The sequence below is a fragment of the Lonchura striata genome, chromosome 2 (genome assembly GCF_050655825.1).
Source record: "Lonchura striata isolate lonStrDom1 chromosome 2, ASM5065582v1, whole genome shotgun sequence".
Lineage (NCBI taxonomy): Eukaryota > Metazoa > Chordata > Aves > Passeriformes > Estrildidae > Lonchura > Lonchura striata.
In genome coordinates this window covers 69,314,278-69,330,587 of record NC_140704.1, presented here as the reverse complement: position 1 = coordinate 69,330,587, position 16,310 = coordinate 69,314,278, and the positions used below count along the sequence as shown (strand labels likewise).

The 16,310-nt window shown below is 41.6% G+C and overlaps 1 protein-coding gene across 1 annotated transcript in view; it reads left to right on the top strand.

Annotated features, from left to right (window-relative positions):
* The first annotated feature begins 2,387 nt into the window (after positions 1–2,387).
* MBOAT1 (membrane bound glycerophospholipid O-acyltransferase 1) overlaps positions 2,388–16,310 on the top strand; it is a 55,416-nt gene continuing 41,493 nt past the window's right edge. Inside the window, exon 1 of the mRNA XM_021553460.4 lies at positions 2,388–2,553. Coding sequence (XP_021409135.1) covers positions 2,464–2,553 — 90 coding nt within the window. The 5' untranslated portion in view covers positions 2,388–2,463. The remainder of the gene's footprint in view (positions 2,554–16,310) is intronic.

Sequence of the window (16,310 nt, the reverse complement as noted above, 5' to 3'; positions counted from 1 at the left end):
AGTTAATACAAAGACATATGTCCTGTTGAGCACCTTAAATTTTTGGAAAGGGAGATAAGAAGACCAAATTAGCAAGGATATGAAGTAATTCAGCATATTCAGAGCTTTCTTATTGAGCTGAAATGGACTTAACAATGTGGTGCAATTTAAAGACATTTAATATTGGTAAGTGTAAGCAGGAAAAAGAAAATCTTGATTATACATACACATTAGGCTGTAAATTAGCTACTACCTCAGAAAAAATAGACTTTGAAGTCCCTAGGGATGATATTAGAGATTCTTGGTAAAGGAATGAAGAACGACATATTTCATTGCCACAAAACATCAGTCTCTTCCTTTCAAAGAAAACAGAAAAGGTTGAAAAGAAAGGCCAAAGATACCAATAACTTCCATGTAATTAGAGATTAACTAGAGTTCTCAGTGAGGACAAGAGGCAACTCGGGGTATATGAAGTTATGAAAAGCATGGGGGAGGTGATTAAGCAATGATTACTTGTTTATTTCTCAGAGCACAAGAACAAGACAGCCCTCAATGAAATTACAAGGCAGCTGCTTTAAGGCAAACCAAGGGAAGTACTTTTTCATATAGCACATAATTAAACAGCAGAACCCATGGGATCCTGTGGAGGTCAAAAAGATAAGTTAATTCAAAATATATTAGAAATGTAAGATTGGCCTATGGGTAGCTATTAAACATGATATTCCAGATGAAATTTCCATCTTGGAAGTCCTGATGGCTACAATACAAGGTAAAAGGATTGCTCTGTTCCTTTGTATCTGTAGCGAGCTTTGCTCTAGTTCCTTTCCCTGGGCTTCTTGTGCTAACCCACTTCAGAGTTGCCATCTCCTTCCTTCTTGTGCTCTTGTGCCTGACTTTCTCCATCTGTCTTTCCCTCCTTCCAGCTGTTTTCCACACAGCCCAGATGGCTGAGCACTGAATACAGAGAGACATGCAATTCCTGTGCCTGGAACTGTGTGATATCCCATCCTGCTCCTCTAGTGGCAGAAATAGGTGGAGTCCCGTCACATAGGGGGAATATGAAGGGGAGAAGAATGCTTATGGTCTCCAGAAATATTATGTGCTGACCTCCTGAATATCCACATGGATTATGTGTGGCTTTCCCCCCAGAACTCTGGCAGTTGATGGCTCTTGGGCAGTTTCACAAACACAGTGAAAGGCATTTCCTTGATTCAAAAAAAAAACTACCATGTCTCAACTTGAAGTCACCCTCCCGGAGGTACTAGATTTCCACAGTGAAAAAAAGCTTTGATATTATCTGTACTGTGTGTGTCGTAAATCACTTTTATTCTGTTCCCAAAAGCAGATCAATGTTTTTAGCCAAAGCTCAACAAGCAGCCTGCTTGTGGCAGACACAGCCCATGGAAAGTTCCATCCAGAGAGTTTCAGGCTGGCAAATTTTAAACTGGAAAGAGCAACTTATAATGGAAAACGTTAAAAACTCGCATGCCTATCCAGTTCTTCCAAACCTCTTACTTTCTCCACTTAAAGTATGTGTGTGCATGTATGCATGTGTATATTTTCACATACATTTAAACTGGCACCACTAAAATGATACTAAGAGAATGTAGTTTTTGTAAACCTCCTTCCCCACTGAACAGCCTTTGCCTGCGTTTTCCAGCACAGCACACCCTTGCACAACATAAGCAGGGCATTTGTACATGGCACAATAACATTTTAAGCCACTATTACAGTTTCAGCTACCACAGTTGGCAATTACTTGAAGAAAAGAAAACGACCGGCCTATTGAAGAGCTACTGTAACCAAGCCCGCAAAGATCCTTTGGGATATTCCAGGTTCCGAGCATGCCAGCAGCTGTGAGCTGAACAGAGAGCTTGCAGCGCTGACCGAGCTCTCCTTGGAACACAATGCCACATTGTCCGGGGCAAGCGTAAGAACACTCCTTCTGTAGATAAGATGAGCTTGGCAGAAAAACTTGCAAGATAAAGATATCGCTTAAAGCTTGCTACTCATTTTTCCCTTTTTTTCCCCCTGTGAAGGGTCTCTGTATAAATAAATAAGTAAATAAATATTTCTTCCTGGGACTGTTTTGCCTGTGACACTTTAGCTCTCCCCTGCTTGGCGCAGCTGCGAGCTCTGCCGGTGCCTGACAAGCGTGTGCTTTTGGCAGGAACCTGCGGCCGGGAGACTCCGCCGGGGCAGCGGCTGTCCGTGCGCACCCGGCCGCGCCGAGCCCGCGGTGCCACCGCGCCAGGGCACCGCGCCCGCGGGCGGCGGGAGGCGGCAGATGCGGCCTCGGGGACGACGAGGGCTTCCCGCTCCCCGCCCCGGAGCCCGCCCCGCCCCGCCCCGGCCGTCGGCGGCGGCCCCGCCTCACGGAGGGCCCCGGGGCGGGCGCGGCGCGGCGCGGAGCGGGCGCGGCGGCGGGAGGTGCGCGCAGGTGGCGGCGGGGCCGTGCGGCGGCGGCACTGGGGGGGATGCGGCATGGCCGAGGCACCCGGAGCCCCGCACCGCACCACCGGCTCCACCCTGCTGCACCCGCTGAGCGCGCTGCTGGGCATCCCGCTGGACCAGGTGAGGCTGCGAGCCGCGCCGGGAGCGGCGGGCCCGGGCGGCATCCTCAGCGCGGAGCCCCGGCCGGCAGGGACGGCGGGTCCGTCGCTGTCACGCCGTGTCTGCCCGAGGGCCGCGGGAGCAGCGCGGAGAGCCCGCGGCAGGAGCGGGTGTGGGCGGGGGTCGGGCTGCTGTCACCGGGGAAGCGTTTCGTTTTTCCCGGCGATGCCTGGCGCTTTTCCTGCTCTCGCAAGAAGTCGCCGCTGGATGCTGCTGGATGCTGTCAGTCACGGTGCTGGGCTGACTGGGGCAGAGTTTGGAATGCTTCAGGAGCTCGGGTGCTGGTCCCGCTCTGGGAACCGCGTGCGGAGATGCGGGGTGCCGTGTAGGGAATCCTTACCTTCAGGCACTGCTTTCGTCGCTACAGGACTGTAGAAGGGAAACTCAGAATCCAACCTAGTCCAAGTGCCTGATAGAATTGTGAAGTGCATATATGGAGACAGGCAGAACACGCAGACACACAAGTGGTCTTCTGGGAGGGCAAGTTTGCATTTAATCTTTAACAGCATCATAGATTTTTGGCTGTGGTTGTGTTTTTTAATTCTTTATAGTCTCCTAGTAACTTTATCCCTAACAGGCAGAAAAACGTTGCTCTCCCCTACCCCCTGCCTTTTATTGTCTCTCAAGCCTGCATGCACCTGCTGCCTTCCTGCATTCTTTCAACAACAAGGAAGTTAAGTCTGGAAGTTCGTACCGAACAGAAAAAGACTCCACCAGACTACTAGGAAGTTGATCTGTGCTCTAAGAAACCAGGGTTACAGAGGTATGCTTGGTAAAATATCAACAGATATTTTAATCTCAGAAGATTGAGATTTATTTGCTTTCTTCTGTTTGCAGAGTGAGTGGTGCTATGTGTCATTTTTTACTACTGTTTGTTTTTAAAGCTCAGTAAGGAATATGTCATTTTGTGGATTAAACTCCTTCATCTAGCCATGCCAGTTTGCCCTTTTTTTGACAGAAAACAGGTTTTGATGCAAGAAGATAGATATGTTGCTCAACACTAAAACAGTCAAACAATAAAGGCCTATAATTATCTGTGAGCTATTAGTTTGGGAAAAGGCACAGGAATAGTGATAGCTTCTTTTTTGAGGTATTCCATGCCATGATTGATGTATGCAGGAGCACCAAAGAAACCAGGAATAGCAAAGATTTACTGTTCCAGCTTGTTTGTGGTGCCACAGTGTACGTACAGTGTTAGGCTGACTCAGTTCCCAAACAATGAAGTCTTGACAGACTGCAATTTTTCTTTCTAAACTTTAAAAATGTTGCCCTTCCATTCAGCTGAGGTGATACAAAGATGGTGTTGTTTGTGGAGAAGATTCTTCTTGTGCTCTTCTGGGCCTGAGGACGCTTCACTGCATCTGGTTACGTGCTGTGTTTGTCCCTGAGCTCTGGTCTCATGGGTGCTGGTGGTGGGCACTTCTGTGTTTGCTGGTTTGTTTCTTGAGCCCACAGCAGAAAGCAGGGGGCACATGCTCTGAGCTCAGCAGTGTGGCTGGGCTGTGTGAGTGTGTGTGCAGGTGTGGGTGCTGTCCCTGCCCATGACCCTACTGGCTCAAGTGGCACGGGGCAGTGATGGGCCAGGAGGAATCCCCCTTTTTTGGGGTTCATTACAGAACTGCAGCATAGCTGCAATGAAATAGAACTTTCCTCACCTGAAAATCCCTCTATTTAATTGTCCCTGTGAGATTATGCCATCAATACTTCTTAAAAATTTCCCCTGCTCCTCTTGCCCCACTGCTGTATGCTGCACCATGCCAAGCATCAGGGACTTCTGCTGTCTGGAACAGGATATACCCAGATTGTGGGTATGTGTGGAAGCACTATGCCACCACTGATCCCTTAAATTTCATGAGTCTCAACTCTGACCTGCAGTGCTAAGGCCCTCAGAAGCAAAATAAAATCTTTTTTACATTACTTTCCTGCCTGGTGGATTGCTTCCCTTCCTTGTAAGATTGAGAGAGTGTTTTGCTGAAGCAGAGAGAAGTTCAGTCACATGCTCCTCTGCACAGAATGGAGCTCTGTATATGAAGGACAACTTTTGCCAGATCTGAATCTCGTGTGGAGCAGGGACTGGTTTTACAGGAGCCCCTTCCTGCAGTGCTGACAGGCTCTCTGTGCCTTCTGCTTGGTGCTCAGGCTGCAGCAGAGGAGGTATCTCTGGTTTGCTGCTCTGTGTCCCTGTCATTGTGCTTAGGCTGTTGGATGATGACAGCCCCAATCTCACTCTGGTCCATGCAGCTGGCAGGCCGGCATGGCTGGCCCTAAACCTTCAAAAATTCCAGGATGTGCCTGGAGAGCAAGAGGTAAAGGTGGAATTTAGACCCTCCAGGTCACTGTAATATGTGAAAGCCATATGTCTCTGTGTTAAATGAACAGAGGACTTGTCCCTTCTTTTATAGAGATGGTTTTCCATGAGAACTCTGCTATGAGAGAGATTTCACTCAATGTAAAAGACCAGAAGAAAAATTGAGCTGAGGGTCTGAGGGATGAAGGTTGTAATTGTTACCCTTCCATGGATGGGGCAGAAAAGCTGTGGCAATGGTACTTGGAAAATGTTTTGTCATCTCAGAAGCAGCTGTTGTGTCACTCAATATGGGAAGCATGGATGACTATGAAAATGTTGTTATTCACATTGGTGGTTTTCTTAAGAAAAAAATTGCAACTTGGGTTTAAAAGCAGCCCACAATTACAGAGGATGGAGCTCCTCTCTTGCACTGTGTACCTGGCAGACAGCTCACATTTTGTTTAGGAGACAGTGCACTACATGAGGACATAACAGTGTTTTCTGCTTTAGATGCTAAAACAATCCTGATGTGTCAGCATGTCTCTTCAATGGATGATTGATTTTTGAATTTAGCATTGAAGTACTATTTTTTAAGTGCTATATGTGGTAACAAGATTAATGATCTTGAAAGAGGATGAAAAGACTCTCTGTGTTCAATTAATTTTCATATCTCAGGAAAGCAGACTTTGAAGTTTAGCTGACTTGTGTTCTAAAAATATCTGTCTAGGTCAATGGTATACCTTCAGCAGCAATTGCAAAAGAATTTTAGGGTGCTTTTTATTTCCATACCATGTATTCTTCAAACCATTGATGCTGGAATTTTGTCCCTGCCTTTTGCTTATACAATGACTTTTGGCAAAGTATACACATTTTTGTTATACATGCCCAAAATCACCAATTTCAGGATATAGTCCTCTACAATAAATCAGTGAGAAACGGGAAGTTAAACATTAAACTTGATAGTGTAATTTATGTAAACAAAGCATGTGCATGTAAAAATACTGTGAAGAAAACTATTTCAAGCTATATTAGAAGTAATTTAATGGCATTGTTTATTAATACGCAGTTTTACCATGCCTTCCTAAGCTCTAGGCATCTCTAGAAGTAATTCAGGCTCAGAGGGTTAAGACACATGATTAAAAAGTTTCACTTCCCAAGGTTATTTTGTAGTACCCTTGATACGCCAGGTTACCTATTGCTTTAGAAGTAGCAGCTCTAGTGCAAAAGGTGAATTGCTGTACAGCAAACCTTACATTTTAACAGGCCTTGTTACCCTGACCTATTGCCAGGCAGTACCAAAGCTGTTAACTTTGAGGGAAGTAAATTCAGAGGAAATTCCCTCAAAAACCTGTATAAGCATCTTCTCATTTTATATCAGAGGGCTTTTAATTTTGTTCTTTCCTTTGATGAGGCCAGTCATGTTTCCCCAAAGCAGAAAAATAAAATTCACTTGAACTTAATTTTGTCTGCTGGTGGGAATGAAAAATTTTTCATTTTAATTCTTTCACTGTAGGTCATCTGCAGATTTATATTTTGGCAGCAGTTTAAATAAAAAAACTAACTGTGGAGGGATTCTGGGACATGCCTCTGAATCTTGGGATAGTTGGAGTATTAAAAATGTCTTTCCACCATTCCTTAAGTTTGAACAACTCTGTATAAAGCATGCTGGTAAACTGGTTTAGAAAGAAGAAAAAAGTATATGTATATTTTTTAATTTTTACAAAAAACAACATGTATTCTAATCCCAAATCAGGGATGACTTTTACAAAAACCAACATGTATTCTAATCCCAAATCAGGGATGATTTTGTTAACTTTTTTTTTTTTTTTTTTTTTTTGTCTGACTTCAGTTTCACTGCTATGCTTTTTGATTTAACTAATCAGAAGGTCTGTTACTCCCAAGCTTCTTTGCATGAGTTTTCTTATCCAGTTTTTGGGCAGTGTAAAGTCAAATAATAAACTGACTTTCTAGGAACTTTATGGACTTTAGTCTGTGAACTTTGAGGAACCTTTAATGGTTGTCAATAGAAACATTAGAAAATGTAATGCTGAGGAAATAAAGGTAATTTGTTACATACCAAAGTGAGATAACTGAAGGTGGAAGTTCATTAAAGATTTAAGCTTTAGCATCAGGGTTGATATCAGGTTTTTAAAAAAGCTGAAAAAAGCTGCTATGATGCTCCAGAAAAAGCTGTCATGGTTGGTATGAACTATGCTACATTTCAATTTCCTAATGTTATCATTTTACAGTTGAAAATTCTACATTTCCATTTTGAATTGCAGCAGTATTTGTTACATTATATCCCTCCCTGCCTAACACACTCAACTGCAAAAAAAACCCCAAAAAAACCCAAAAAAACCCCTGCCGTGTCAATCTTAGTTATTTGAGAAGCAAAAAGAATAAATAAAATTTGAATTCAACACATTTATAGAGAAATATTACTTACATTGCCAAAAACAACTTTAATTTTGTGAAACTGATTTCCTTAAAAGAAACCATTTGCTTCTTATTGTAATGCCATGAAGGAGAAGGCATGATGTAAAGAACAGAGGAAGATCCTTACTGACCCTCATTTGTGTCCCCAGTTAAACAGGTGCTTGTGAGCAGGGCACTTCATAGTGCATTTAGAGTAAATCCAGTTTCTGACTTGTTTCAGTAACTTGTGCAAGGTCCAGGAGTCTGTATCCTCCTGGGACAGTCCTGGGACAGAGGTATGATACTTTCTTCCAAAGTTTAAGGTCCCAAAGGAGACCCAAAGCAATTTCTTTTCTGTTCAGGTCAGCTATGACTAACAATTACAATAAATACACATTCTCCTCTGCTTTGGAAATGTGTGCTGCCTTTTCCAACATGTTCTCACTGTGTTTGGCACTGCAGTCTTGAACCTTATGGCTGATGTCTTGATACTATGAGTATAAATATTTCCACATCCCTCATGCCTTGAAAACAAAGCCTCTCCTATTAAGTTCTTTAATTTGGCAAGGGACAAAAGTGCAACTGGGATCAGCTGCTTACAATTTTCCACCTTTTAAGCACTTTCCTTCTCATCTGTGTTAAACAAGGTCTGGAAAAATAAATGTTGAAGGGCTGCATAAAGCTCCCTGAAACCTTCTCTGCGCATTAATCACACCAGCACTGATTTAATGGTGCTCTGCAGCTATTTTGAGAAAATCTGAAGTAGTGATGAAGACTCTTGGGCTCCAGCCTAGGGGTCTAGGCACTGAGCACAGAGCTGGCTCTGTGTTTTCGGGGGAGCCCCTGACACATAGGGATTTGCTGTGCGTTTGCCAGCCTGGCACGGTATTTAACACTCTGGCTGCTCCTTGGCTCTGGTTACAGTTCACAAGGACAGGCAGCACTGGAGACAGGCTTGCCAAACTGCAAGGTGCTGCTGCTAGTCTTTGGGCAGGGGAGGCTGCAGCACTGGGCTTGGCATTACTACAGGAATCCAACCTTTTGTACTTGTCCAAAATCAAGTAGAAGGTAACATGATTTTTAAAACACATTTTACTTTGGAATGAAAAAAAATCCTTCTCTGTGTTACTTAGTAGTTACAGATAACCTCGAGGGTACCAAACTTGATCTCCTGGATGCTTGGATAGTCTGGTGAGAGTCATTAAGGAGCTCTTCCAGAAACTCAGGCACACTCTTAAAAGTACAGCCTGATGCAAAAGTTTCTACAGTTAGGTCACTAATGGTGATGAGGGTGTTTATGTTAAAATGTAGTTTGGACCAGGAGTGTGCTTTTGGAAGGAAGCCATTGACTGTCCCCACTGGGCACACTTTGGACACAAAGTGGCCCTGGAGCATCTACACAGGGTTCCTATCTGAGAATGTGAAGCCAGAGGCTGCTCCTCAGGGACCTGCAGTGCCTCAGCTGCTGAGGAGCACACAGCACTTGAGTTCAGCTCCTCTGAACCGAGACCCTCCAGACAATGAGTCACAGGAAGGAGTCACCTCTCCCTCAGCTGCTTTGCTCTTCAGTGCCATTTCTGTTCACCTCAGCACTTGCTGAGATGGACATAGTGGAATTCTCTGGCCTTCATCTGGTGGTTCCTTCAGCGCACAGCACTGGTCAGGCTTGTTTGGTCACTCCTGAAGAGGTGGAATCCATCCCAGGGCTCAGGCAGCTCAGCCAGCAGAGAGAACGAATGGCCCATGGAGAAAAACAGCAAAGGGAAACCCTTTGGGTGGTCCTTTCCCAGAGCAAGATTGCATTGCTCTCCCTTCTTATGACCTTGATTGGGAATGTTTATTTTCACCAGTCCTTTTTTCCCCCATCTCAAAGCATTTTAAACATCTTTTGCAAAATAGCAGGTAGCAATGATGCACAACCAAAAGCACACATTCTGACATAAATGTTTTTGTTAAGTTTTTTGGATGGGGTCTACTTCCAGTATGTTACATCCTTAATGGAGTTGACTGGAAATATTTTTTCTCTCATGTTTTTAACTTCCCTCATGATAAGAAAATTCCAGGCTTTAAAAAATCAATCTTAATAGTGTGAGGAGAAAAACTCTTTTTTGAATGAAATAGGTTGAATCTACAAATTTCCAAAGAATTTGTTCTCAATCCTTCCTCTAAGTGTTAGTAAAATACCCAAATAGAGGCAATTTTTAAAACCAAAATGCAAAGTATTAACTAGACAGCTTTTCCAGGCAGGAATGATTTTAATTTTTTTTCTTCAATGGGAAATGGTACTGTTCTGAAAACTTTTAATAAAGTTAATCAGTCTGTAGCATGAGTGTTGCCATGCTATCTGGTCTGAGGCAAAACAAATACTAAACTTCAGAACAATTCTTAATTTCCCTCTTTCTGGGTTGTTTTGTCCTTGTGAGATTTGGTGTTCACCTGGTGACATCCCTGGATAATGGGAGTTTTGCCTGTACTCTCATGTCACACTCTGCAGTGTAGTGGGTGGAAAGCTGTCTTAAAGCATGTGAGCTGCCTACCTAGATGACTTAAGCAAAAAGCAAATAGACCTGAGTGTGTGTGTCTGGCTGCTAAATCCCAGACAAAGACATGGCAACCCTATGGAATAGCAAGTTTTAAATTTTCGATCAGTGAGAGATTATATTTTGTGTTCTTCAAGTTCAGTGAGTGTGTCAGGTTGGGGACATCTGGGATGGAAAAGGGAGGCAAGAAAATACTCTTTTAAATAATTTCTTTGGATTATGTGCAGAATACTAGAAAAGCTAAATAACAACTTCAGGCTAAGAAACAGACTTCAAATGCTGACTGTCATGAACTGGATGAGTGTTTGCTTCTTCCATAGGCCCTGGTCTTGTGACAAAGCTCTAATTGGACTTCAGCAATTTCTTCATTTGTGGTTTCTTGTTCAAGTGCAATTTGGCCTTGGTATGTAGATATGGCAGGAATGGGGAAGGCAAAATGAAAAAGCAAAACCTAAAACAGTTGAGGACCCCCGTGGTTTTTTTTCTTGAATAACTCCTGTGCTTGTTTTCATGCTCTTATATTGGTTTTAACCAAAACTTTATTTTTAAAGGACCACTGAGTAGAAAAGTTTTAATTGTTAACTCTTACGTCTGGCTTAAATGACATTATAAACTGGTGAAAGTAGTTTTTTTTTTCCCCTATTACCAGTGTGAAGTAGTGTTAAAGAGAGTACAGTAGTGACTGTTTATCTCATGTGCACACACACAGGGGGCAGGTTCAAATCCCTGACTCCTACAGTTCGCCTTAAGGATTTATACCAGCAAATTCCAGCTGATAGATCACTAATTTACCTGTTGTAGAGAGAGTTTTATAATTACTCTGTTCACTCATAAGTGGAGTTTAAGTAGCCTGACATTTACAATTCTTACGTGCCAGGGTTTCTCAGGATATTTTGCCAACTATGCTGTATTGAGGGTGAAAACAAAGTGTAGACAGACAGAGACAGTGACTGAGAAGTTAAAGTTCATTTTTTAAAAATTAAATCTAGTTTTTTGATGACAGCATTAGGCATCCACAGTGAATTGTAGGCATGGTTAGGACCCACAGCTGTCTTTGCCTCAGTGTGTATATTTGTGTTCAGCTAATTCTCTAGAGGCAAAAAATTGTGGTCTGTAGTTGCCACAGCAACAATAACACTGCACTTGGAGTATGGGTGGGTTTTCCCTACTTTGTACAAGAATGTTGAAAGTGTAGGCATATTGCTGTGAGACACTGTGAAGTATGATAGACTCTTGAGTCTATCAAAAAACTTGTTTGTTTTTTGTTCAGAGAATATAATTTTAATTTTGTGTTACCTTTATTGCCACTTCTCTGATAGGGTATTATTTCCCAATTTGCAAACCTAACATCACAGAGAGGAAAATGGGTTCAGCAGTTTGGAAAAAGAAAGTTTCAGAGGTGTTCTGCTGATGCTAATCAGTAAATAAAATGAGTATAAGAACAAATAATGGTCAGGGCAGAATGACATAACTATATTTCTGTTCCATTGTGGTTGGTTTTGTCAATGAAAAGATTACTGTAGCTGTTCTTTCCCATGAACAGGATGAAAATTTGAACTAGATAAAAGAAAAAAAAAACTACAGGGTAAGCTTATTTTCTTAAACATGCTAAAGCAAAGTGAAGTAACAGAGAGGTTTGCTTCAGAAATGTGATTTTTAAGAGGGATCATGGTGAAAGTGTATGTGGGCAGCATGAAAGAAATCTATCTAGGCCTTAGATCATGTAATAGAATGTGTGAAAGATCATTTAGCTTCAACCCTTATGCCAGGGAACTTCCACTAGGACATGTTACTCAGAGCCCCAGGTGGCCTTGAACACGTCCAGGGATGAGGAGTTCACAGCCTTTTTTGGTCATGCAAAGAAGGGACTTATCCCCTTTTGTCTTCCAGTGTTTCTTCACATTTAGAGAAACATGTGATAGGCTGCAGATTCAACAGTGATTAAAATTACGGTGTTTTTCATGTAGTCCAGACCTGGCTGTGAAACCCTTTCAACAGAAGTCTGTGAAGGCCAAGAACTTGGCCAGAGCTGGAGTGCACTTGGATGTTTATATGAAAGACATGAGTTTCTAGGGTAAGCATAGCTTAAAAGAAAAGCCTTTTGGAAATACCTGTTCTTTTGCTGGCTCTTTTCAGGGCTTGTTTCAGTAGGCACTGGTTTCTGTCAGCCCTGCCTCTGGTGTTGCTGATGCCTTTAGGATCCTAAATCACTGCTGACAGTCCAAAGCGTGGCTACTTCCATTGTGGATGGGTGGCTCTGCTAGAGTCGTCATCCCCTCCCAGACCTTGACTCATGCTGCATTTATTACTTGAGTTTCTTCACATGGTGATAATATAGCAGGAAGCACCAGATCTCTGCAGGGAAGATTAGCCAACACCCTGGAGATGTCACTTCTCTCACATCCCACTTTCAGGCAGCCCCAGCTGCAGCTGTCTTTCTGTTTATTAGTTTATATAAAAAGTAACTGGCTCCTTATATGATTTGAAATGTATTCCCCTGTTGGGTTATCCTCTTACTTTTCTGTTCTGATTTTTAACTGTTGGGGGATTTTTGTCCATATGCTGAGCACTTCCCCTCTCTTCAGTTCATGCTGCTTATCTTTAATGCTGTATTTGATAGTTTCATGATCTGCATATATTTTTTGAATGGATTATGCCAGCAGGTGTCTGGTGAAGTCTGCCTTCATCCTTTAATAGGGTTATGACATCCTCTGTAGTCTGTTATCTATCTGCTTATCAGTCATACATTTTTATGTGCACCATTACCTCAGTTGCCTAGGTGTCTCAGGCTTCCTATTTATTTTTTTGCCTAGATTGAGTTGAGTTAGTGTTTAAATGATTATCAGGAGAAAATAAATTCTGTATCTGCCTTCTCTCTTTCTTTTTCCTGTGGCACTTCAGTTTTTGAGCATAGTCACTAATAAAGATGACATACCTGCCCAATTTTAGAAGGCCCTAAATGGCAAGCGTGCCTGTTTGCTGTGTCTGGGATCATGTTTTTGCAATTACTTGGAGAATTTCTGCCTATGAGACGGTGGCCTCATTTATTTGCTGACAGGTGGAACTAGTAGTTTGTGCCCTGGAAAAGCTTCAGGTGGTCTTTGGGGACCCAGGTTGCTGGTCACATCCAGCTCCTGAATCTCCTCTCCCTTGTCCTATATAAACCCCGTGCCAATCATTGCTCGGGTGTCTCCCAGCATCAGAGAAATTGAAACGCTCCCCAGATCTGAATCTGCACCTTGGTGCTACAGCAACAGTGGGAAGAACACCATGTGTATTTTGAGATAGCGAAGTTTGCTAAAAATCAGACCTGAAATGTTTTCTCAAAGTGCCTCTGAGATATCCAGATGTTAGTGGTATAAAGCCGTGTGACAGAGATGTGGAAGTACATTTTCTAAGCCAGCTGGGCAGATCATGCAATGTCCTAGTTCTTTCAAAGCATGTTTTTTTAGGCTTTATGTGTAAAGTGCTCGCTTCAGAAGGAAATTATAATTGTTTATGCAACTTAAAGGATTGTTGAATTTCTTTTCCCTGGCTATGTTCAAATTCTTACGGTATTTTGAGAAGAGTTCACTTGGAGTTTTTGGAATTTTGTTGTTGTACTTTGTTTCTTGGATAATAAGTTGCCTGTCACTGCACAGTAGGAGCATCACTGTAATAATTTTAAAATGTAAGGACATTCTTCTCTTTTTTTCCTAACCGTTGAAGAGGAAAAAGTAAGACTTATTGCTGTTGCCTAAGAAAAGCAAGCTAAGTTTCTGCTATTGCTGATTCATAAGCATGGCAAGAGTACAAAAATACCATGATTAAGCAAAGGTAGGTGAGTGCATTTTTTCCTCCTCATATCACAGTTATCTTTGGAAAATATGAGTGTTATAAACCAAAGTTCTGCTGTACTGCATGCAAATAGAACTATAGAGCTCCAGTGGGAGGATATGTAAAGACTTTAATGAGGCAAGGAAATTAAATATTTTTTCCTCAAATATAGTATAGTGCAAATAAAATTAATTCATAGCAGAAGCCAAATATCTCTTCTTTTTTTGTTTGTTTGTATTTCTTTATTCACCAACTGACGCTTGTTCATGCTGTGTGTTTTCCTGTTAGTTTTTGTTTTGATTTGGTTGCTAAGTTTGAAAACTAGGAAATGTGGGCTTTTTTCATTTTTGTTATTTGTTCAATATGATGGGGCAACCCCTTGAATTCCTTCAGAGCATGACTTTTGAAAGTTACTGATGATTTCCAAATATGCTAATTTAGTGGTGGTTGAGATGTTTGACTTGTGCCAAGTCCTGAGCACTCGTCATCTCCAAGTTACTTGTTTTCAATAGTGTCTGAAGCTGAGTGCCTAAAATTAGACATGCTCCAAAGTTCAGCTTTCAGAGATATTTGCTGTAGATGTAAAGTGCCTGTAACAGGCATAACTAAACAGCTGGGGTTATGTTCTTGTCTTTTTGCATGGTTCACAATCTGAAATAGATGACCATGAAGCAAGTATGCTGCAAATTCTGAGCAGAAATAAGGAAGGAGAAAAAAAGCCACAACAGGATATTGTCACTGTGCACATTTTGTCGGTGTCTTCTCTTCCTGCCGCAGTTCTGAGGGGATTAAAAATAAGTCTGCAGCTCACATAAATGAAGGATAGATAAACATGTCGTATATTGAAGAACACAAGGTGATAATTTCACTTTTAAACCGTAGAACAATAGGAAGGACCAGTATTTTGTGGTTGTGAAAGTGACTATCTGGAGCTGGCAGTTAAGAAAGGTTTGCAGATTCTACATGGTCACTGTAGTAGCAAAGGAATTAAATGAAGATAATTGTGTTTGAATTAGGAAAAAAAAAAAAGCAGCACATACACAGTTCTTTGGAAATAGGCTAAAAATAAAGAAAATATCTATCTAGAAAATCTGCTGGCCAGCAGAATCAAGTGCCTTGGGGAAAATGTGTGACTCGGCAAGCTGCTGGAAAATATAAAGTTTTCATTGTTTTTGGAAGCAAAAAGAATGAGTTTTACTATCTCTTATGTTTGCAAATATAATTGTCTAAATATAAACTGATTTTCCCAATTAAATGGTTCTCACTAAGGTTTACTGCCAAAAAATGTGGTTGTGCATATATTTCCTGCCCTTGTGCCATGCTTCTTTTTTCCCCATGTGAAAAACCTCTCTGATGTGCATCTGGTTGAGCTGACTGAAAATTAATTCTAAAGAAAAAAAAGTTCTCTGCAGATTCACTGATTCACTGCATACTTTCCCCGCCCTTTGCTTCTGGCTTCCCAAAAGTTTTGAGTGTTCTATTCTGCCCATGAAAGGTAGCTGGGAATACCTTCTGTACCTCTTTCACCAAATTATGTTGACTGCATTAGTGGAGAGGGTATGGTCTCCCTTTATTTTGCCAGGTTGGAGCATAAGGCAGCAACATAGATCTTCACTTTTCCATGTTGATGTACCCCAAAATTACATTTCTATGCTTGTTTGAAGCATTTTCTTTGTTCTTCATCCCTTCTGCAAGTGCTGTTCCTGTGTATTTCTGAGACAGAAAACTGCTTAGGCAAGGAAGAGGACAGGAAGAAGTGAGGTTTGTAGCACCTACTTGGGGAAGCAGGAAGCTGAGTGTATTTGACTACACCCATTGTGTGGGAGCATTGTTACCCTAAAACTCTTCCACACATATCTAGCAATAGATATACTAGTTTGCTTTTGTCCTGACTGGCACCTTTTTTTGTTTGGTTGGCTTTAGGTTTGCATTTTGTTTTGTTTTCTTTTGTTTTATCCTAGTTCTGTTTCAGGCACTTGCAATCAGTGTAGAATACCAGCTTCTGGAATACGATACCTTTTTATGGTGTCTTTAAGTGTTAAACCAAAAAGTGAAGCATGAGAAACTACGGGTCATTTTTGAAAACTTAAAACTAAATGAAGTCCAGTTTCACAATCCAGGGATTCCTTTTTGGTTCTGGTAAATGTAGTGTGCATAGTATAAATACTGTTTATAAGTCTGCACTGTGCATTTTTGCATCTAAACTTACTCATCTAGAGTGCTTTTACAGTAGAAGTACCTGTTTTAGAGTTATGCTTCAGGATTTGATGAACTGCAACCCAGAATTCCCTTTTTTCCCCATTGAAATGAAATTTAGATTGACTAGCTCTGCTATTGAGATGAGTGTAAGGACAGATAAAATCTATCCTTTTCTCTAGCACATCCTAAACTTTTTAAGCACATCCTAATATGCTAATCTTCACAACGCCCTTGTTTTAAGTTACTATGAACATGACTGAGCATTTAAATACAGGATGTTCCAGATTTTCTGTGTTTAGGGGCATAATAAAGTGTTACATAATTCCATTGTGATATCTGAAAAGTTTAGTCTTTGATCAAGCCACTAATTCCAAGGATAATGTGCTTAAATTTAGCACAGTGCTGACAGTTTCTACAGTGGGGAAAAAAGCAACTTTCTTTTGGCATAGAATTACCTGACA